The sequence below is a fragment of the Trichomycterus rosablanca genome, chromosome 11, assembly GCF_030014385.1.
Source record: "Trichomycterus rosablanca isolate fTriRos1 chromosome 11, fTriRos1.hap1, whole genome shotgun sequence".
In the NCBI taxonomy this organism is placed as follows: domain Eukaryota; kingdom Metazoa; phylum Chordata; class Actinopteri; order Siluriformes; family Trichomycteridae; genus Trichomycterus; species Trichomycterus rosablanca.
Genome location: NC_085998.1, coordinates 17,006,688 through 17,030,912, shown reverse-complemented (window position 1 = coordinate 17,030,912; position 24,225 = coordinate 17,006,688). Strand labels below are relative to the sequence as shown.

Here is a 24,225-nt window from a genome sequence, read left to right as displayed (position 1 = left end):
TACCGCTCTGCTCAGAGCCAACTCGCTGTTTGGTTAGGAACTTGAGTGCAGTTATAAAAGAGTGTATATACTGCATTAAGTCTTAATATTAACTAAATTTATATATTAATTAATACATATTAATGTTGTTACTAAGACGTTTAGGAGTTACGGAGTTGCTCGGTGTGTTACTGCATGTCGTTCACACAGCACCGGGGAGCTGTTTTTGTTGTTTATTAACGCTCTGCACTCGGCTGTTTTGATCCAGTTTGCTCGATCGAAGTTTGCAAGTTACAGCTGTGCAATGATTCGGATATTACGGTATATTTCGATACAATGTTTACAACCAGGAGCAGAAAGTTGGAGAAGAATATGCTGTGTGTTGAACAGTAATACAGCAGCAACATTTAAGCACGGGGTAAGCAGTTGACATTGTTTTTGTTCTGAATGAGTTCCACCATCTTTTCCTGGGTACGTGTTGTTCTAACGACAGCAATTCTGTATTCAATTTAAACATCCACTGTAAATGTTTTGGCTTATTATTAATTATATTAGAAAGTGGTTATAATGTTCTTACTGTACAGGGTGTCCCTTAAGTCTGGACACATAGGAAATATCACTAACTATAACTAACTATATGTTTACTAAAATACACACACACACACACACACACACACACACACACACACACACACACACACACATACATATTACATCACACATAGCGAAAACACATGAAAGGTTTTATTGAATAATATTCTAATGCAATTTATTGAAAATATGCATTTTGCCTATGTGTCCAGACTTAGGGACACCCTGTATAATGTTGATATGTGGAAACTATAACAAAGTATGTTTTTCACCTTTTCTGACCCACGTTACATGAATCAACAATGATTTGTAGATATTACTTCTTTTAGGGCTTTGGGATATGAATCTAAATTATGACAACAATAGTTAGCTTATTATTAAAATTACGATTATCCACATTAATCCGAATAAGAAATTAAATTTTAGCGCTCTAAATTAACAACTAACGTTGATAAACTTGACTGTGATTGCTTTGATAGCCCTTGGTCTCAATGTTGTTGTTTTTTTTTTAAGTCTAAAAGACCTTATTTTAATCATAGTCAAGTAAGTCTTATTCTGCTGTTGTATAAAACATTACATTAAAAAAAAATCTTTTAACTATTAATTGAAATATAAAAGCAAATATTGGTGCTTAAAGTATTTTTTATACTCCATGTAACCTTAACTCTGATCTAAAGCAGATACTTTGCAAAGAGACTGCCTTACTGAATAAATTGACAAACAGATACATAGAGTGATTAAAAAATTTTGATCTGATAAGATTAAAGTAGAATTTCTTGTCTTGAATTTGAAGCAATATGTATGACATACATGTAACGAGGCTAGAGAATACATGCATGTTGCTAAGAAGAACAAAAGTTTCTTTCAAGGTGACGAAGATGGCAACACTACTTGGAAGTCATGCCTCAAGAATTCTTTATTCACCAAACCTTGAGTGGTGTTTGCGAGATTCTACTGGAATATTTGCTGGTTTGCTAGATTCTACTGGAACGTGGGCTGGGACCTGGTTCTATTTTCAGATGAGCCAAAAAAATGTTGTGGTTTACTTTGTGGCTAATCAGCTTATTTATCATGATGTTTACCCACCTTTACCAAGAGTATTAATAGTTCTGTAACTAAAATTGCTGGAATATTTAGACAACTTTAAACATTATAGTTTATTGTATAAGTCGTGCATGTATTCACAGAATTTTTCTCGGCATCGAATGAAATTAAGATTACTATCAAATGAAGCATTGCTGTCACATTCACGAGTCTTCACAAGCAAACCACCAAAAGGTATTTTTTATGTTCTGTTCAAGACACACAGTAGTATAAACAATTCCAATGCTTAATTATGTGAATGAAAACAATGTTTTGTTTTATTTTATTTTAATACTAACATTTTAATACTAATACTAATTTAATAAAAACATTGTTTGTTTGTTTTTTTTACATCTTTTCAGGATTTGAGAAGTTTTTCCCAAAAAGATCAGCTGCTGAACCCAGAGGTAAGCCTATTTTTAATATACTAATACAGTAAAAAAATTTACACTGTTACTCTGAGACTGTAAGTTTGAGCCACAATCAGAGCGGCGTTATAAGAAATCTGGCCTCGCAGTTCATTTTTTGGCATTTACGGACCACGTGGCCGATTATAAAGCGGCCCTAAATAAAGCTCGCTGTTTGTACTACACCGAGGTGTTTAAAAAAGCTGGTCAAAATCCTAAACGGCTGTTCACCACAGTCAAAAAACTAGTATGCCCCCCCAGTGACCCAGTTGTCCCCTCCCCTGGTTTGTGTGAGGCCTTCCTTAACTTTTTTAGTGACAAGGTGTCAACTATCTATAGCGGGCTTCAGGGTGCACCTGCATATGCCCCATCCCATCTTTCGCTGGTGCCTGGTTCTGAACTTTTCTCTTCCTTCCTACCAGTTGATCTTGCTGAAGTTTCACAAATCATCACTAAGTCAAAGTCTACCACATACGCCCGTCTAGCCCCAATCCCTACCTTCCTCCTTCAGTCCTCTGTGCCTGCTTTTGCTGCCCCTATCTGTCACATGGTCAATTTATCACTTTCTTCTGGCTATGTTCCTCCATCATGGAAACTCGCTGCAGTCACTCCCATCATCAAGAAGCCTGATCTTGATATCACTGATCTCAGTAACTTCAGACCTATTTCAAACCTTCCGTTTCTTTCCAAGATTACAGAAAGAGTCGTGGCATCCCAGCTGCTTGATTTCTTAAATTCTAATCACCTGCTCGAAGATTTTCAATCTGGTTTCCGTCCATATCATAGTACAGAGACTGCATTGCTTTGCGTTTTAAATGACCTCCTTTTGTTCGCTGACAAAGGGTTGGTCTCTATGCTTCTACTTCTTGACCTCACTGCCGCATTTGATACTATAAACCACACTATTCTTCTGTCCAGACTGTCCAATATTGGTCTTTCCGGCCTGCCACTTGCATGGTTTAAATCATACCTCTCTGACAGGCCTTATTTTGTGCAGCTAGGGTGCCATGTCTCAAATAATGCATACATACATCAGGGTGTGCCTCAGGGCTCAGTCCTTGGACCACTGCTATTTATTCTATACATCTCTCCCCTGGGTGAAATTTTCCGAAATCACGGGTTAAAATTCCACTGCTATGCGGACGACACACAGATTTACCTTAGCCTCAGGCCCTCTGATCCCTTTCCTCCTACTGCTCTCTCCAGGTGTCTTCAAGATCTCATCCTATGGCTGCGGGCGAATTATCTTCAATTAAATACCGATAAAACTGAGCTTCTGTATATTTGCTCGAAAGCTGCACTTTCCTCTTTCTCTTGCCCTGTTCTTCTCATTGGGAACACCTCTGTTTTTCCTGCTGCTACTTTGGTGTGACAGTCGACCCTCTCCTAACTTTTCAGCCCTACATCCGCTCCATCACAAAGTCTGCTTACTTCCACCTACGTAACATTTCTCGTCTTCGCCCCATGATTTCACCTCAGACAGCAGAGCTTTTGGTCCATGCTTTTGTTACTTCTCGGCTGGACTATTGCAACTCACTGCTCTATGGTCTTCCTAACAAGTCGATACGCCCTCTACAACTTATTCAAAATGCTGCGGCCAGGATCCTCACATCCACTCGAAAACACGACCATATCACCCCGGTTTTGGAGCAATTGCATTGGCTCCCTGTGCATAAACGCCTCCAATTTAAAATACTACTCCTTACTTTTAAAGCCCTTCATGGACTTGCCCCGGTCTACCTCTCCCATCTGCTGACACCTTACAAACCCAGGCGCTCACTCAGGTCCTCCGATGCTGGCCTGCTGGCCACACCTAGATTTAGGCTGTCAACCTTGGGTGGCAGATCATTTAGTGTGGCTGCCCCCACTCTGTGGAACGCTCTCCCTTCTTCTCTTCGCTCTGTCTCTTCCACTTCCACAATTTAAATCTCTGTTAAAAACCCATCTCTTCAATTAACTATGCTTTCTTTTTGTACCTCACTGAACTGTTTATTGTTCGATGTAAAGCGACCTTGGGTATCTTGAAAGGCGCTATATAAATTGAAAGTATTATTATTATTATTATTAATCATGCCGTAGCAAGAGTAAATTGTGGTTTCTGATGGCTGGTTAAAGTCACCTGCACAAAGACAGGGAATAAAAGAGATATGTGTGTGACGGTCAGTTAGCAATACAGATCTCTGTATGAACTCGCCTCATGCAGGGGAAGAGAAGCTGTTTGCTGCTTCATGTGTCAGAGAGGGCTTGTGTTGAGTATGGCCCTACTTGTCAGGGTAGGAGTCTGCAGATGTATGGAGTGATAAATGTGGTAAATTGGATACAACTTGATGTGGAGATACAGGCTGAAATTTGCATAAACAGAATTTTAAAAAGGCATTACAGTGGAACGTGACATAAGCTTTCAGTGCACAGAACATGTAGAAATCTCACAACACAGCCAAACAAGAAATAATTAAAAGCATAAATTAGTCTTAATTTTTGTTTAGCTTCTAAACTGTATAGTATAATGTAGTGCATTTTGATTATAGCATTATATGATAGCTTAACATGCTTTTACAGGCAGGAACTGTACCTAAAATGAGCCCTGTACAGTCCTGTCACAGACACCCCTTCCTCCAGCAGTCAGCTTGAACTAAGAGTAATGCCAATCTTTAAATACAAGATGTGAATAAAAAAATCCCAGAATCCCAGAATTAGTGACCGCAAACTCAGATTTCTTTAAAGTGAATTTTATTGTCTTAGAAAACCAACCTTAATTTTGATTATACAGCAAAAACTGGTGAAGCAGAACCACACAGAAACAAAACTGGAGGAGGAAATGGTGGTGGTGAAAAGGAAAACAACAGTCGGTGGTCCCGGATCCTTAGAGTAAATATTCTTTATATGACTCTTATTAGCTAACTTGGTGATTTTCTTGAGTTGTTTAGTGATGTTAGTGATGAGACCTGATGTGAGGTTAATAAATATTCAGGGTAGTTATGGCAAACAAGGTGTTTATATATATAGACCCACTTTGACCCTAACCAGGGTAAAGCGGTTAATGAAAATGAAAGGAGAAAAAAGCCACTACGTATTTGTTATTTCTAATACACACTTGTTGGACATCCAATTTTAAAAACATAGACATTTATAGGGTGTTGTACCCCCACCCCCTACTTTTGAAGCTGTAGTAGCACCCACTCTTTTTCGGAGTGTGTCTCTGGAAATTGTCATCCATTTAGAGACAAGCATTTGCGAGGTCAGACACAGCTGTGGGATGAGAAGGTGTGGCTTACAATCAACTTTTTGCGTCTGGTGATTCCAGGAAAACTGCACTCATGGGTGGCAAAACTATTTTAAATGTTTATATGTTTATTTTATATACACTATACTTGTGGAGAGCCTAAAAAGTAGAGGCTGTTATATTCACAAATGTAATTAGGGAAGTCTGGATTAGAATAAACATGCTCTTGACAGCTGCATATAAAAACTGCTTATGATTTACAGATTTATTTCAAGCATTTTACATCAACACATCCACAGGGAAGAACACTAGAGCTCAGAGTTTGTTTCACAGTTTCAGCTACACATGTTAAACATGAGAAATCCCAAGCCCTCTTATTTAACCTCTGATTTATGTAACAGGGAGACTTCCCATGGGATGAGAAGAACGTTCGGAACATCTTCTGTGCTGGGGCTGGGATGCTTGTAACTTTTCTGTATTTCCACTTTCGAAAGAGAGGAAGAGAGATATCATGGCGGGATTTTGTCAATTACTACTTGGCTAGAGGCCTGGTAAGGAAAAAGCTTTTTAAAAATGTGTATTTGCACCCTTGGCATTGCAGTTATGACTTGGTGCTGTATTCAGAGTTGAATAATCATATCAACTCAAGTAAAAAAAAAAAAAAAAACATCTAAAATAAGTTACTTGTATGCAGTTATGTGGGAGTTTTTAGGTTACCCATTAGGATTATAGCAATTACGTGCATTTAGTGCACATTTATTAGGAGTAGAGATTTCGGGGTGTGAATTTATTTCAGCATTTTTGGCTGCTTGCCTTTAAGCGATGGATACAAATGTTGCTCATTTCTATTAATTGATAACTGTTTTCATTAGTTGATGGTTAATTGGTAACAGACAAGCTTATAGCAACTTGTTTCATATAAACAAAATAGTGAATGTTACACGTAGTGAGAGTTACACCACTGTGCCACCGGCTTAGAATCTCAGCGTGCTATGAACATGATCGGGGAAAATGATTAAAGCCCTGTTCAGGGTGTTCCTGCCATAAGCACAGTGTTTCCAGTTGGAACCTGACCCGCCACAACTCACCAGGATATTAAGTGGTTGATGAAAATAAATATAAATGTTTTTCTCTAAATGAGTTGGTACACCAGTTGGTGTATACACACTGATGATGGATGAGGTTGTCTCAAGTCAGCTGTTTGATATCTCATTCTCAGTTCAAATTAACCATCATAAAATAAAGACATTTTTAATCGACAAAGCATTAATCAAGCAATGATTAATTACCCCCTTATTTCTCTGCAGATTTGACAAATTTGACGGTTTGCATTCCTTCCCCTCACTATGTTTAGACTTGACACTGAATACAGCTGTAAATTTCATTTTAGAACTTGTCAGCACTACAGTAATATGAACTTAAACATTGTCCACACTGCTTTTATTGTATTTGTGCTATGTATTGACATATGAAAAATAATGAAAGTGCATGTTTTCACAGGTTGAACGACTTGAAGTTGTTAATAAACAATACGTGAGAGTGTTTCCTGCCCCTGGTGTAAACACATCAGAAGTGGTGAGTAATCCATAGACACTTGGATGGACTGCATATCAACCTCGAAAATGGTGCGCATTTCCAAATAGCTTTGCATGTGGACTAGCCACTTCTTTAGATTAGCCAGTTGCAAATTAGAAACCTTTAACACATATGGATGAACATGCTTTTCAACACGTACTGGCCCCTCAACCAGACAGTAGGAGTCAATGTTACAGGGACAAGAAAGGGGTTCTTTTTTAAATAGGGTCAGCTGTTTTTTTTTGCTGTTGGCTGGTCCTAATGTTTTAGCTCATCAGGGTATTCATATAGATAAATAGGAGGTTTACTGTGCCAAATCAGATATGTGAATGATCTGCTGTGGCTGCCCTAACATGACCAGCCGAAAGAAGATCTTGCCTTTTTAGGTTTATAGATTGCATGTGAATGTAGCCACTGATGAACATAATGTGTATCATCATTTCTTATGCCTTTATTGTGCTTTATTTTGCAGAGTTATGTTTGGTTCAACATTGGTACGGTTGACTCATTTGAAAGAAACTTGGAGCAAACAGAGAGAGAGCTTGGTGTAAAGGCTCCACACAAGCTGCCAGTCCTGTACAGCACTGAGAGTGATTGGTGAGTACTAGGGATGCAAATTTCTTTTAACCGCTAACCAACCGTCATTAGGAAAGTTCTCAAGCGAGAAGGTTTACATGTGAGAAGGTTTACAGGGCTACCTGTTTCTATAAATGTTAATAATATGTTTTGATATGAAGGTTACATACACAGGGGTATTAGTGTAACAGGTGCATCTATCTTATATGTTTACTCACCTGTCATTTTATTAGCTTTATCTACCATATAGCAGCACATTCTCAGTGTAAACTGACTGTAGTGCATCAGCATACCTACTGTTTTAATATTTTAGTGTCTAATTTTTTAATTGTTGTTGTCTTCTTCTTTCGGCTGCTCCTATTTGGGGTCAACTTATCAGACTATCGTCCCTGTCTTAAACATTTACCCCAACCTCCTGCTTGTCCTCCCTTACCACATCCACAAACCTTCTCTTTGGTGGTTGTAATTCAAATAAAAGCTTAACACATAGCAAAAATACAAGTGATTCTAAGCTTTAAATGAGTCCCCAGTCTTGATGTGACCTACAGTTGTGACCTAAGCACTTATAATGAATATAATAAATTTTGTACCTGCCAGTGGGTCAGTGGAATTCCAAAGATTGAAGGACCTGAACATTCTTTTCTGATCTGTTGATTTACTACTCATGAACTGAATGAATGAAGCAGATTTGTTGAGATTTCTTATTTTCTGCCTTACTTTTACAGGTCATCTTTATTGGCTGTGCTACCTGTTGTTCTGTTGGTTGGCTTCCTCCTAATTAACTCCAGACAGGGTCCGATAGCAGCTGGACGTAAGCGCAGGAGAGAAAATAATCTGTTTAGGATGACTGAGTCTAAAGCCAAAATGATCAAAGACAACATTGATGTAAAATTAAATGATGTTGCTGGCTGTGAGGAGGCCAAGCTAGAGATTCTGGAGTTTGTCAACTACTTGAAAAAACCCAAACAGTACCAGGAGCTTGGTGCTAAAATTCCGACGGTAAATTTGTGATGATGCGTTTTATTGTGGTTTGTTTGATGGTCTTTGTTTGGGTTAGAATAACTAACAAAATATAAACTGATTTTTTATACTTTACAGCAGAAATGTTACATAGACAATTTTTATGGCTTTTATCCACTTTATACACCTGCTAGGCATGGTTCTGAAAAAAAAAATCTATTCATTTTGTTAATCTTTTAATTTCTGCTTGTTTTGTATGATATGCACACAGGGTGCACTGTTATCAGGCCCCCCCGGCACAGGAAAGACTTTGCTAGCTAAAGCAACTGCCGGAGAGGCTGGAGTTCCTTTTATAACGGTTAATGGATCCGAGTTTCAGGAGATGTTCGTCGGTGTAGGGCCAGCCCGGGTGAGAACTTTTAACTTTTAACAAAAGGACAGCATCAGAACTTGGCATAATTTAGTGTCAGATTTTCGATTTACACTCATCTTTACTGACATGCATATAATTTATATATTTGTTTGAATGTTACAGGTGAGGGACATGTTCGCCATGGCTAGGCGACATGCTCCCTGCATTCTCTTCATTGATGAGATTGATGCCTTGGGCAGGAAGAGAGGACGAGGGAACTTTGGTGGGCAGAGTGAGCAGGAGAATACACTGAACCAGCTGCTGGTGGAGATGGATGGTAAGTACAACAGTAGAAAGGCTGTAGCTTTAGATTTATGAAAAACACTGATGAGCCAAATTATTAGGTCCACCCTCCAAAAAATGTTCATGATGAAGCCTATTTTGTGCCATATTACTGTCAGGGTTATGCTAAAATGTTGGGCTGATGGTAGTTAGTTGTAGTAGATGTGTTGAATGCAGCAGATATTATAGCATAAAGACCTGAGTGATTTTGAATAGGGCCAAATTGTCAAATTATGGCAGCTGTTGTGAGAGCCCACCAACAGAGCTTTGAGGAGAGACAAGCCACAAATCACCGGCAGGTTGTTAGGCAGCCATGACTTATTGATGGTAGAGGACCTGAACACAATGAGGTCTAGTATGGACAAACAGAACATACATTTAATGGGTCACTCAACACATCTAATCCTTTTGTGTTTGGGGCTGCATACCCTCCAAGATTCTGTGTACAATCGGGCACGTGTGCGTTGTTTACCTAATGCCTAGTTCACACTACACGATTTTTGCCCTGATTTTCGCTCGGCGACTGGTCGGCGATTGATTTTCCGGGTCGGGAGCAACTCAGCGTTCACTCGGCGATCAAAACTCGGCTCTCAGTCGCTAAGTGTGAACTATCCAACAACTCGCCCCGACCGGCTCGAGTTTTCTAGCACGTCAGATATCTGATCTCGGATGGGCAACTGGGAATGAGTGACATGTCGAACAGCCAATGAGAACGCAGGATACAGCGTGAAGGGAAATGCAGAAGAGGATATAGTTTATATCAGGATACACCGGCACACACACGTTTTACAGTATTTCTGATTTGATCGTCCTCTACAAAACATAACACCCACGCTGCATTACAAAATTATTAATTAACATCCACTTTACTACAGAACAAGCCATATACTGTTTGTGTTGCCAAATCCACTCAGATTCATTTATTTTTCCTCTTTGATTTTACGCTGCACATCAGACCACAAAAACTTTGATCGCTCGCTACTTGTTGACGTGCATTTTTGGACGTGGTATCATTAAACCCCTCGTCACTTCTCACGTGTGTTTTTGTAAAGAAGAAAAAAAAGGAGACCAGAGAAGCTCGTCTGCGATTCCAGTTGGTGATGGATCGTGTAGTGTGAAACCCCCTATCGCCGATCAGTCGTGTAGTGTGAAATGTACACCGACTGAAAGACTCCCGAGTGCAAGAGATTCAGTCGTGTAGTGTGAACTGTACAGCGACCTGACGACTTGGAAAGTCGTGTAGTGTGAACTTGGCATTAGGAGAAGATGGCACCAGGATGCACTGTATGATGAGCCATTTCGCAACATACAGAAATTGAAGGACCTGCTGATAATGTCCTGGTACAAACAGGTCTCCTTTAGATTTTTTGTGGAGTCCATCATCATTGGCAAATGTAATGTGATATAGTCTGAAGAAATTAGGCTACTTGGTGTGTCAGTCTGGGTTTCCTCCGGAAGCTCAGGTTTCCTCCCACAGTCCAAAGACATGCAAATTGGAGATCCAAAATTGTCTATGACTGTGACATTAAAACTTAAACTGATGAATCTTGTGTAACTAGTAATATCCTGTCTTGTCATGAATGTAACCAAAGTGTGTAAAACATGACGTTAAAATCCTAATAAAATAAAAGAATAAAAGAATAAAATAAAAATAAAGTGAACTACTTAAAAATACATTCTTTGTAATAAAATTGTAGACGCATTTATTGTTTACTATCTAGGCCTGTCAGATTATTTACATGGTACAACCTTAAATAATCATTATCAGGTTGTATAGTTGCAATCAAACATTTATGTAATAATTTAAAAATGTACATACAGTATGATGTTATTTTCACCATGTTTTGACCTCCAGGATTTAACAGCAGTGTTAACGTTGTGGTGCTGGCAGCAACCAACCGCACTGATGTTTTAGATCCAGCACTTTTGAGACCTGGCAGATTTGACAGGCACATTTACATTGGTAAGTTTGTTTTCCTTCACTGGTGCACTGGCCCATACAAACAGTTTACATGCTATATATATATGAATTCTGGCTTATATTTCTTTCTACCTTATAGATATGCAAATGTTGAAATATAATTTTGCCTCCCAAAACCAGATGTAAACCACTGCAGATATTAGGTTACTAAATATAGTTACTTTGTAGGGGGTGTGGTTTTTGCTTTTAGCATATGCCTAAAGCATTTTCATGTACATTAATTATTTTAAAATAATTTAAAAATAATACTTTTTTGTATTTTATTAAATGCATTTATTTATTTATTTGCATTTTAAAATGATATATTTACTTTATTTAAATCCCTTTCCTCCCATCTTTTCTCCCTGATTTTGGTTATTACTATCATTTGGTAATTACTTTTACTATCTTCTGTGCCACTTGAACCACCCCCACATTGGGCGAGGAGGACTTTAGACTAGCAGCAGTCCCCTTGGACATGTGCACTTGCAGCTATTTTTTTTAGGCTGGCCATTTGGGCACCTGACAATTGATCATCAGCCTGTCCATCTCACTTCAAAACCATAGCCATAAGTAAGTTTAAGCTCCAGGCCATTGGAATTCCTCCACACCAAGCTTATCAAATCACATTCATGGTGGAACAAAAGTTTTATATACATGTTATTTTATACACCTGTTAACAAAGAGTGTTTTTGGCATACATGACCTCCACACTTAGAAGGGGTGTCCAGATACTGTTAGCCATGAAGCGTAGGTGTGCCAAATCAGGAAGGTTTTGACTACTATTTCACTACACTGTGTACTGCACTTAAAAACACAGAGGTAAGGTAGCTGTCTGAAATAGTGAGGTTCTTGTAATTGTGGTGACGCCATATCCTTGATACTGGAAAACGAAGCTCCTTGTAGTAACAGACTCACATGAACTCACTACTCCAGATCTATTTGAAGGAAAAGAATATGTTCAGATGCTCTGAATTAGCCTCATGTTTTGTATGCAAGTTCTGCTGGCACAGGTTCTCCAGTGTAACTCGGCACAGATGTGTTCTGTCAGCAGTTCTTGTTAGACAGGAATGCTCTCATGGTGTTGGGAGCGATTTTTCACTTCACGTACAAGCTTTTCCCACTTTAATACATCTAATTTAATGGAACATTCCAGTCCAGGACATGGAAAATAGCATATCTGCACATATTGAAGAAGAATCTGGGAGGTAGTGGAAGTACATCTGCTGTTACTGAAGTTATGTAAACATTGGCGTTTTTGTGGGCATTCAGGGCAAATGCTTTTCATCGTCTTTGTCTGGGTGGTAGAAAATGTTCTTTCTGCTTTCTTCCCTCTACATTCATTTTCTTTCTGCTCTGCCTGTCTTTCTAACACAGGACCTCCTGATATTAAAGGCCGGGCATCGATATTTAAAGTGCACATGAGGCCGTTGAAGCTGGAGTCCAGTTTGACCACAGATTCCTTAGCAAGAAAGCTGGCAGCTCTTACACCTGGTTTCACTGGTGAGAAAGCAATGGAAAATGAACATTTTTTACTTAATTTGTTTGCATGAAATTTGTACGTATCTACTTTGTAAAGGACCCCCCCTTCATCGTAGACAGGGCGCCAATCCATCGCAGAGCCACCTGATCGGAATAAAGCAGTGGCTTACAACAAAGATGTTCTTTTCCCATCCAGATGTGTAGCTCTGCTTTTTTAAAGAAATAGAAATGTTTCTGTGCAGGTGCTGATATTGCCAACGTCTGTAATGAAGCAGCGCTCATTGCGGCTCGACACCTCAGCCAGACTGTGAATCCCAAGCACTTTGAACAAGCTGTGGAGAGAGTTATAGGAGGGCTGGAGAAGAGGAGCAGGGTGCTGCAGCCAGCTGAGAGAACCACTGTTGCGTACCATGAGGCCGGCCATGCTGTCGTGGGGTGGTTTTTGGAGCATGCAGACCCCCTACTAAAGGTGCACACAAGAACTTTTGTTAGTTATCTATTAGGGCTGGGCTGTACTTGGGTCAGGTGATACAATCGATTAAGTATGATTGGCTTGCTGCATTTTGGTCAAGAATTGGTTAAGAACTGGAGGAGGTTAGCCATTCCCATTTATATGTTTACTATACGGCCAAAAGTATTTAGACACGAGTACTTTGAGCTTGTTGGACTTTCCAGTTCAAAACCATAGGCATTAATATGGAGTTTCCACATTCTTTTGCAGCTGTAACAGCCTCCACTCTTCTAGGAAGGCTTCCCATGAAATATTTGAATATGTCTGTGGGAATTTATGCCTGTTTAGTCCAAAAACTTTTGTGAAATTGGGCACAAACGTTGGACAGGAAATCTAGCAGTTGACGTTCATATTCATTACAATCATTTGCTATTGGGTCCGGGTTCAGTGCAGGTCACTGGAATTTTTCCAAACCGAAATCCAGCATGGGCTAATACACAGTCACGCTGGAAGAGAAAAAACCTTATACCCATCCTCTGCCTCAGAGTGTGTGATTTATTTGCCATGTTTAATTTTTATACCAAGTGCTTAGGTGGTGCTGTGGTAATCTGCACTAGCCCACTACCACTGGGATCCAGGTTTCCCAGTGGGGCTACTGGCTGTTTGGCATACATGGACGAGGCCCCACGATGGACTGCCATTCTGTCTGGGGTGTGCTACTGCATTGCACCTAGTGAAGCAGATGTTGCTATAATTCATTCACGTTACATCAAAAAAATAACTACCTAAGTGTATGTGTAGTCTGTTCTTTACCCTATATACACTAGTTGGGGTGGCATGGTGCCTCTGTGGGTAGCACTGTCGCCTCACAGCAAGAAGGTCCTGGGTTCGATTCTCAGGTGGCTCGGTCTAGGTCTGTGTGGAGTTTGCATGTTCTCCCTGTGTCTGCGTGGGTTTCCTCTGGGAGCTCCGATTTCCTCCCACAGTCCAAAGACATGCAAGTGAGATGAATTGGAGATACGATATTGTCCATGACTGTGTTTGACATTAAACTTGAACTGATTAATCTTGTGTAACCAGTAACTACCTGTCCTGTCATGAATGTAAGTGTGTGAAACATGATGTTTAAATCCTAAAAAATAAAAAGAAATAAATATACACTAGTTGTATCATGTATGCAAAATAATTACTCCATTTTGTTGATAATTTTTTTCACATTAATTTATTTCATTTAATTTTACAGGTGTCCATTATTCCTCGTGGCAAGGGACTGGGTTATGCACAGTACCTACCTAAAGAGCAGCACCTGTTCACACGCGAACAGCTGTTTGACCGGATGTGCATGATGCTGGGAGGACGTGTAGCAGAGCAGGTGTTTTTTGGCAGAATCACCACAGGTGCTCAAGACGACCTGAGGAAAGTTACTCGGTCTGCTTATTCCCAGGTAGCAAGCAAGTTTTAATTCAGTTTGTATCGTAGGGCTTTTTTTTTGTTTGTTTGTTTTTGCACAAATCATATGTATGCCTCATTTGCACATAGGTCATGCAGTTCGGAATGAGTGAGTCAGTGGGCCAGATGGCATTTAATATGCCGCAGGAGGGCGAGATGGTGTTGGAGAAGCCTTACAGTGAAGCCACTGCACAGCTCATAGATGAGGAGGTGCGCTCTCTTATCAGCATGGCGTTCGAGCGAACTCACCAGCTCGTCACTGAGAAACGGGAGCTGGTGGAGAAGGTAAGAACATGATAACTAGGGCCCTACTAAATTCACTGAAAATGTGCCTATTTTTTTTTTTTTTTTTTTAATCATGGGTGCTCATGGTGGCGCACGGGTAAAACACGCTAGCACACCAAAGTTGACATTTTTAACTCTTCAGTTCGAAACTCAGATCTGCTATCTGGCTGGCTGGGCATCTTCATTAACAATGAGTGGCTGTTGTTCTCTGTTGCACCTGCACATGCAGATATGAGGGATAATGCATTGATCAGGGTGTCACTCTGTACACAAAGCTGATCCACATATGACCTCGCCTCATGCGGGTAGACGGTACAGGCAAATCAAAACAAGGACTAATAGACTGAGAGACAGTTTTTACAACAGGGCCATAGCTCTGTTAAACACAAACATGTGACACATCATGTGTCATTCAACGGGTATTGTGCAATTGCAATTTCATTCACTTTAATGGGACATGTGCAACTTATAATTTAAAAAATTTAATTGGACATGTATTGGACATGTGCAATAGCTTATTTTCCTGCTTCGGTTTTGTTTAAGTGCTTTTTTTATATTTATATTTGTATATACTAGTACTATTGTTTGCTGTGTTTTTTTCCTTTTTTTTTTTTTTTTTCTTGCACCGAGAGGGGGGGTTGTATTTCAATTTCGTTGTATAAGTGTACAAGTACAATGTGCAATGACAATAAAGGATTCGTATTCGTATCGTATTCGTAAGATGTCGGAGGGGACGTGTGTCAGTCTTGGCTCTTCTTATCCAGGGTGAAGATCAACATCGGTAGAGATGAAGCGTAATGCAATCGGGTAATTGGATACGACTAGATTGGGAGGAAAATGAGGGAAAAAATGATTTTTCATATTTCACGGTGGCCATTAAACAACACTCCTTAATTAAATGATAGAATAAATGGAAGCTACAATACACAACACAGCCTACTTTAATAGTTGAAAGACGAAAATCATCGTCACCGCCTCTGCGTCTACAGAATTGCACTCAGTTACCCGAGTCGTGTTTTTAGTTGCTTTAGACTATGGCATCTTGGGCATTTTGTCTAACCAATTGCTAATGTAACCTCTGAGTGGAGTTTGCATGTTCTCCCACAGTCCAAAGACATGCAGGTGAGGTGAATTGGAGACACTAAACTGTCCATTACTGTGTTGGATACAACCTTGTGAACTGAAGAACCTTGTGTAATGAGTAACTAGCATTGCTGTCATGAATGTAACCAAAGTGTAAAACATAACGTTAAAATCCTAATAAACAAACAAACAAACATTTTCGGCATTTAGCAGATGCTTTTATCCAAAGCGACTTACAATTATGACTAAACATGATTTGAGCAATTGAGGGTTAAGGGCCTTGCTCAGGGGCCCAACTGTAGCAACTTAGTGATGGTGGGCCTTGAACTGGCAACCTTCTGATCACTAGTCCAATACTTTAACCACTGAGTTACCACTGCCTTAAATTTTAAATTTCACAGCAAATTGCATATTACATGGAAAATGGCTCATTTCATGGTCTGTGATGCGATTTTTATGGCCGTGAATTAGGGCCTTAATGATAACACACTTGATTTACTTTTTTTGTATTGTATTGTAACTCCCTTTTTTTTATCTTAGGTGGGGAAGCGCCTTCTAAAGAACGAGGTCCTGGACAAGGCTGACATGGTGGAACTGTTAGGACCGAGGCCGTTTATGGAGAAATCTACATATGAAGAGTTTGTTAAAGACACAGGCAGCCTTGATGAAGACACAAGTCTGCCTGAGGGTCTGAAGGACTGGAACCAGAAACAGGACTTCCAGGATAAAGACTCTTCACAGCAGCAGAAAGAGTTTGTGTACATGTAGCATCAGAATATATGGAGCTTTTGCTAGGTTACTGTGACAGTCATTTTGACAGTTTAGCATTGTATTATGTAGCTTAGGTGCCACACAGCACCAGTTTCCTGAGGATCTGGTTTTGAACCCCTTCTTCTGGTCTCTATCTATGAACCATTTAGAATGTTCTATACATGTCTGCTTGGGTTTACTCCAGTATTCTCATTTTTCCCTTCTCCCAAAAGCTTGCAGAAGTTGGGATTGGAACACTGGATTGGGTGCATTCTTGTCTTGCACCCAGTGTATTTGGGTGGGGCCAGACTTACTGCAACCCTGACCAGGACATAGCACAGTGGTAAAATGCGCTAACCCACTATCATGCTGTTGGCCTGCCGGGCACCTGCTTTGTCTTGGCCACAGCCATTAGGAGGTGCAATTTTTTTTACATTTCCTAAATAAATAGTATTCTAAAATAAAATTTGAAGGCTCCTGATTGGCTAATGTGAAATGTTAAATGAATTTTAATTGGCTCAGTGAAGAAATTGTTGCTGATGCAGATTTGTTGGACCAGTTGACTTTTTCCCCATTACTCTAATGCCCAGTTCTGATTCCTGTGTGTCCATTGTAAATGCTTGTGACGATTAACAGGAATTAGCATAAGCTCTTTGAGTAGCCTGTGACTGCTCGGACCCATAAACAGAAGAGTTTGATGTACTGTGCATTGGACACATTTACTGCACCATCAGTATTTAAATTATTTGCAATTGGAGTCACAGGGGCCCTTCTGTTGGTTTGTACCAGGCATCATAACCTTCATGTCTTCTAGTATCATTGAGTCTTGACCTCATGAAAACCTGTCAGTGATTGTGGATTCTTTGTAAATATCTGCTAATCTGTTACAATAACAAGTTCTCAGGTCAAGAGGCTTTTAATGTTAATGGTCAGCCTCTGTCATGGGTGTCAGATTCCAGAGTCTTAAAGGATTTAGGTGTTTATCCTTTACTGACCACAAAATCAGCCCTTAAAGTCTTAATATGATGGTCAATTAAATTGTGTACAATAAGCTGTGAGTGGTTCTGCTAGTATCACCCTGCAATGGACAGGTCCACCGTCCAAGATGTATCTATACCCTGCACCCTGCTTTTGGTGATAGTCTGTGAATGTACATAGTCAGAATATTTTGTTCACTTGTAATGGACATTTAGGTCCTGCAGCTGTTTTTGTGACTCTATGTAGTATATGTATTAGTTTAAAGAATTTAAGTTATTTTACAAGTTTGTGAGTTTTGAGGGAACTTGCCAGGTCAAAAATAGCAATTATTAAAATAACAATACTGCAATAAAATAAATACGAGGGTTCTTCAAAAAGTTTCTGCACTTTTTAAACTCTAGTTATTTAGAATTTCAAAAACAAATGACATCACTTTTCTACATAGTCACCTTCCCATGCATTTTTTCCAGCGTCGTACCAACTTGTTGAAAAGATGTTTTTGGTTGAGCGTGTAGCCACTGATGCGCACCGCTGCTTTTACATCATCATCACATGAAAATCTTCTCCTTAAAGCTTCTTTGAGTGGTCCAAAAAAGGTGGAAATCGGATGGCTCTAAATTCAGACTATAAGCGTCTCTCAGTCTCTCAGACATGACCAATTACTACTCGTCTGACCCTCACCGTTTCCAACAAAAATATAAAAGTGCGGAAACTTTTCCCTGGTGTTATTCAAATGTATTTATTTCGACTGCCTTCAAGTGTATTGCCAGCCTGAAAATGAATAAATTAATTAGTATGCACATTTGAGAATGATGTTAGGTTTGCACAGTTTTGATATGATGCCGACTCATAAAACACAAAACTGAAAACTTCTGGAATTACAGATTTTTAATAGTTCTTAAATGATAGGATTAACAAGATAATGAGTAAATTACAAACATTTTCGGTCCAATGTTTTATTGAAAACTGGAAAGCTGCTTTTGTAAACCACTGATTTTTAAGACTAAAGCATATTTTTATTTATAAAGGACACAGTGGTTAATGTTGTGGTTATGAACAAATGGGCATATTTACATTAACTGCATTGAGCAGGTGCGTTTATCCAAAGCTGTTTTCAATTATAACCAATTATAGTGCAAGCAGTTGAGGGTTAAAGGCTTTGCTCAAGGGCTAAACAGTGGTGACTAGGTAGTGGTGGGGCTTGAATTAGCAACCTTTCAATTACTAGTCCAGTATCTTTACCATTAAACCACTACTGTTTGGTATTATCATCTTTAAGATGGTGGATTCCTTTTTTTTTTCTTGTTCACATTCACTTATCAGTCCATCATGCCATTTCTAAATGGTTTGTATTGGGCTGGAGCATTCATGTAGAGCAAAAGTTAAATGTTGAGGTGTAGATCTGATTTCCAGTCTGTATTTCAGAACTGTTGACTGCATTATTATTCTGGAATATTAAAACTTTATTTGAAAAGAGTTGAAGCACCATAGGGTGCACTCGATCCTTTAAATTGTCTCATTTCCTGGCAGCTATAAGCAAGGCCATCATTACACCAAGTGATTTCTACCAGGTGGCTAATGTAGAAAATATGGTGAATGGTAACTCTAGACCAAATGGATTTTAGTCACTGCTCAAAGGAGCAGATTTTGTGTTCTTTAACCAAGGTATGCCTCTTTGCCAACTGACATTGGACACAAAACTTTCTGGATGGCAGCCCTGCCAATAATTTTAGCTTTATAAATCACATGATGTGTATTCTTCTAAATGTCTGATTATTTTTGAAGCTATAATTATGGGGTAGCTAAAGTGGTCTTATAAATGAACTAATAAAGATATTGTATTGAATGGTTTATCCGTCTGCATTGCTTCTTTTCCCCTGCAAATACTGTTTATATGCACATTGCAGAAAGTTAGGTCATATTTTTGAGTCTTTAGTTGCAGTCCTGTATTTCAGAATGACCCAGTTGTGTGTTTTTTTTTTCTCAGGGCTGTTTGGGACGCTCCAGCTTGCGGTAGGACTCGGCGCTGTCTGAATCGCTTGGGTGCTTCCTTTCACGTGACTGCTCTACCTTACTGCAGCGCGTCCACGAGGGAGAGCGTAGGTAGCCTCCCCTGTGAAGTGGCGGGTGGTTGTGGTGACCTAAAAACACAATCACAATATCAGATATCCCTGTGTGAAATTAAAAGGTGCATATAAATGATATGTGGCAGAGAATGCATTTTCTCTTAGTATCATACAGGAGTTTGCCATGTTTTCATTGTGGGCAGTGGCTTTGTGTTTTTCAGATGCTGTTTGCTCAGTATTATGATACCCTTGAAGTTTTTTTGTCCAGGACATCAGGTAACGTTTTGGGATGCTCCCCACCCTTAGCTTCAAAAATCATCAAAGATGCAGGTCCACTACCATCACAGGATTATTTCAGACTTGTGTGAAACACTAATGAAGATCTAATCAAAATTATTATTAGTATTAATGAATTAATTCTGCTCTTTGTGCCAAATGGGTCCAAAGCAACTGCTTAATTTATCCATGCCTTGATTCTGTTATTGTGGCAATAGTGCGTACTAAAAAATCTCAACACATACACAGTATTTTGCAGGGTACAGTAACCATGAAGCCTTACCTGTACTTTATCTTTCTGACTATACATTAGTTTGAACTATGGGCCTGGCAGTACAGTCGCTTGGTGGGTAACACAGTTGCCTTACACCTTGAAGGTCCTGAGTTCGGTCCTGGGTTTGCTGGAGCGTTCTGGGTATTTTCTGTGCGAAATTTGCATGTTCTCCCCATGTCAGCACGTGTCCCCCTGGGGTGGGTTCCCACAGTCCAAAGACATGCAGTCAGGTGAACTGGAGATGATAAATTGCCCTAAACGTGTGTGTGTGTGTGTGTGTGTGTGTGTGTGTGCGTGCGTGTCCTTAGTGTTACCTACCGTAACTTAAAGTAAGGTAGGACTTGAAGTGTTGGCTGATAAAGATTGTGGAAACATGTTGGGGCAAAATGGGCAAATGTAGTGCCTTTGCATGACATGTCTTTTGGTTTTGCTCAGCAGTTCAGGATAAAACCGAAAGCTTTTTGGTTTCCTTATTTACTTTTTACCACAATGATTTTACTGGGGCACAACAACCTTTTGGGTCCTATGACTAGGGTTGCCAACCGTCCCGTAAAATACGGATCGTTCCTTATTTGTAAACTAAACGTGGTGTTCTGTATTGAACTAATATGGGATGTGCTTTGTTCCGTATTTTTATCAGTGGGAGAGAAATGCTGCAGATTAGACTGAGACAGGCCGATATGTATGAAACAGAAGAAAACTGCTGCTACCGTGGGAATTAGAAAGCGTTTGGTTATTCACTTTTAGTCTTAGTAATGCCGTGTGTGTGCAGGCATATCAGCATAACAACCTATTTAATACACCGCTGTTTGAGTAGCGCATTGGGCAGAGCGCATCGTGCATACTGTATATCTCCGCTCTAGGTTCGAATCCGGCTTAGGGCGAAACTAAAGTAACACGAGCAGGGCTGGTGCTATGGGGGCGCTGGGGTGGGCATTGACCCCCCAGATTTTCTCACTGCCTTCCTAAGCAACACAGTCCAGAACCGGGGCTGCATGTCAGTGTGAAGATGGATTATGTAAAAATGTTGTTTGCACTATTGAGAAAACATGTTACATGATGTTCTTTATGTTGTTTTGCCTAAAATATGGTTCTGATTTATTATGATAAAGAATGAAAATAATAAATGTTAAACAGCCTAAATAAAACATTTTGATAATGTTCCTATGATGGTGTAAGTCCCGTTATATTTGTTATAGACCCTAACCGCTCCCGCTCAGGTGAACACCCGCCATCCCACCCCCCACCCTATGCCTTCTGCCAACCCGCCAGCCCAGGGTGTTCCTTATTTCCAGTTCTGAAAGTTGGCAACCCTAGTCCTATGACGCCTCTGGCAGCAGAAGCAACAGTAGAGGTAATAGCAGCAGTAGTAGTTATAATAGTAGAGGTAGTAATAGTGTTAGTGGCATGTAATGCAGTCAGGTTAATTGTAGATGATGATGTAGACGCTTCATCATATTAATATTGTAATTCATACATTTTGAAAGATTTCTTGTTCCTGGGTGCTTTGCTTTCACACAACGTTATGATCATGGCGTAATTTCCCTCGGGATAAGTAAAGTATCTATCTATCGCCACCAAGCGGCTAACTCGTAGTTGTGTTTGCTGGGTGAATAAATATGTACATTTTTAATAGTGACCGACTATGTGGGTCCTAGTTAATTTAAAATAAAAAACGGATGCAAATCTGTTTACATTTATGAGCACAAAGTCAAAAGAAAAGCACTTATTAATCAAAACACGGAATGAGAACCTTACTACGCATGCGCAGACGGAATGCGAGCCTCACTACGCACGCTCCGATTCACGAAACTGACCTACGTGTTAGTTTCGTGAATTTGCGTAAAGTGCGTTTGTACTTTACCTATGTGTAATTTACACTATAATTTCCATAAAATTGCCAATATTTCTGTATGTGCAAAAAAAAAAAAGTATTCAAAAACTTACAATCTTCTGTCAAAAATTAAACAAGAACGAAAAAATATTAATTAGATCCAAGAGAAAGTTTCAGCAGGGAGATTGATATATGCTTCTGTTATCTTTAAAAGTGGCATCAAGAACACAAAACAAAATCGTGGACTAACATTAACTGTGGTTTGCATTATTTGTTTTTCTGATAATAATTAAGCCTACATTTCATAATGCACAGAAGCCTTTAAGTATACAAATGAACCACCGCCTCGACTAAAGAACCAGTGTGTGCAAATCAGGACAGTAATCAATAACAGTTATGTAAAGTTTTATGTGCTTTATCTATAATATGTATTTTATTTGTACTTGTAAATAGACACAGGCAAAAACTAAATACTCTTTGTGCAAAATAAGCAGCATGAACAATACAAACATTTACCAATACAGTCGAACCTTGAGTTATGAACGGTTTACCATACGAACATTTCGGGTTAAGAACGATCTGTTTCAACTTAACGTACGAACAAATTTCGGATTACGAACCGAAACTCACACACAAATGAAACTTGCGACGTCACGAATAAGTGGACTCCAATAAGTGGACTCATGAGCATGGCATGCGAGTGACTGATCTTGCTTTTATGTTTGGAATGGCGAAATCGACAATATGTACGATTTTGAGTAGAAAAGATGAGTACAAGGAAGTTAGTGTTGCTAAAGGTATAACGCAAATAACAAAATTACGACCATCAGTGTTGGATGAAGTGGAAAGGTTACTTTTAGTGTGGCTTAATGAAAGACAAATGGCAGGTGACCGCCTATCAGAGGCTATGATTTGTGACCTCAAAATCAAGCCTCTTTTAATTTATCATTCTGAGACCCCTCGTGTTTTCAGAAAGCATAAAGTTATGAAAAATAGGCTAGGTGTCGTGTGGAGGTCTAATACGAAAGCTTTGGTGACAAAAGTGCTTTTTCTTGAGTGGATTCGTGAGGTTTTTTGCCCTACAGTAAAGAATTACCTTGAGGGAAAAAACTTGCCACTCAATGCATTACTCCTCATGGACAATGCCCCAGCCCACCCTCCAGACTTGCAGGAAGAGTTGGCAGAAGAATTCCCATGGTTACTCATCGAGCTCTTGCCACCTAACACAACTTCTCTTCTCCAGCCCATGAACCAGCAGGTGATAGCAAATTTCAAGAAACTGTATGCGAAGGCACTTTTTCAAATGTGTTTCCAGATGACCTCGGAAACAGATCTCACCCTTATAGAGTTTTGGAGGAAACATTTCAATATCCTTTCCTGTGTGGGGCTAATTGAAAAGGCATGGTCTGATGTAACTCTAAGGACCCTGAGATCTTCATGGAAGAAAGTGTGGCCTAAAGTTATCCAGGAAAGATACTTTGAGGGATTTGAGGATGTGTCTGAGCATTCAGCTGATCCTGTGGATGAAATTGTTAACATAGCTGAGTCCATGGGCTTGGAAGTGGACAGTGACGACGTCGACGATTTAGTGCAAGCTCACAGTGAAGAACTGTCAACTGAGGAGCTGCAGCACCTTTTAGCTGAGCAGCAGCGAATGGCAGCTGAGGAACTTTCGCAGGAGGAAGACGAAGAAAGGGGGGGTGCCGCAAACTTCTTCAGCCGAAATAAGGGACATTTTAAAGAAATGGACGGAGGTGCAGACTTTTGTAGAAATGTCTCATCCTGATAAGGATAAGACTAACCACTGTATGCAATTGTTAAATGACAATGTGATGGTGTACTACAGGCAACTTTTAAAGAAAAGACAAAAACAGTCAACATTGGATGCGTTTGTTGTAAAAAAAAATGAAACCTAGTGAGCCTGAAGCAGGTCCCAGTGGTTTGCACACTCAACCACGGAGAAAAACAACTCCAGACATGACTCCTGATGTTCTTTTGGAAGGGGGCTTCCCTTTCAAACAATAATCCCCTTCAATTCTGCCTCTTCCCTCCCTGCAAGCCAAAGATGTCAACTTAAATGGTGAGTACAGTATGAAAGTTATTGTTGTTTCTGGTAGATAGATACATTTTATAAAAAAAAGAAGGAAATGTACAGGGTGGGCCATTTATATGGATACACCTAAATAAAATGGGAATGGTTGGTGATATTAACTTCCTGTTTGTGGCACATTAGTATATGGGAGGGGGAA

General features: G+C 39.7%; 2 protein-coding genes across 2 annotated transcripts in view; one reads left to right on the top strand and one right to left on the bottom strand.

Annotated features, from left to right (window-relative positions):
• The first annotated feature begins 195 nt into the window (after window positions 1-195).
• LOC134323631 (AFG3-like protein 1) lies at window positions 196-18,264 on the top strand. Its single transcript, XM_063005208.1, has 16 exons — window positions 196-397; window positions 1,758-1,848; window positions 2,016-2,060; window positions 4,831-4,928; window positions 5,685-5,834; window positions 6,784-6,858; window positions 7,331-7,455; window positions 8,160-8,433; window positions 8,666-8,803; window positions 8,930-9,083; window positions 10,944-11,051; window positions 12,426-12,551; window positions 12,773-12,999; window positions 14,225-14,425; window positions 14,521-14,715; window positions 16,339-18,264. The coding sequence occupies exons 1-16, from the start codon at window positions 284-286 to the stop codon at window positions 16,564-16,566; spliced, it is 2,349 nt and encodes a 782-aa protein (XP_062861278.1). The 5' UTR covers window positions 196-283; the 3' UTR covers window positions 16,567-18,264.
• Window positions 18,265-18,396: 132 nt separating this feature from the next.
• Window positions 18,397-24,225, bottom strand: part of LOC134323632 (dysbindin domain-containing protein 1-like) — a 32,038-nt gene continuing 26,209 nt past the window's right edge. Inside the window, exon 4 of the mRNA XM_063005209.1 lies at window positions 18,397-19,667. Within this exon, the coding sequence (XP_062861279.1) occupies window positions 19,510-19,667 (158 nt within the window). The 3' untranslated portion in view covers window positions 18,397-19,509. The remainder of the gene's footprint in view (window positions 19,668-24,225) is intronic.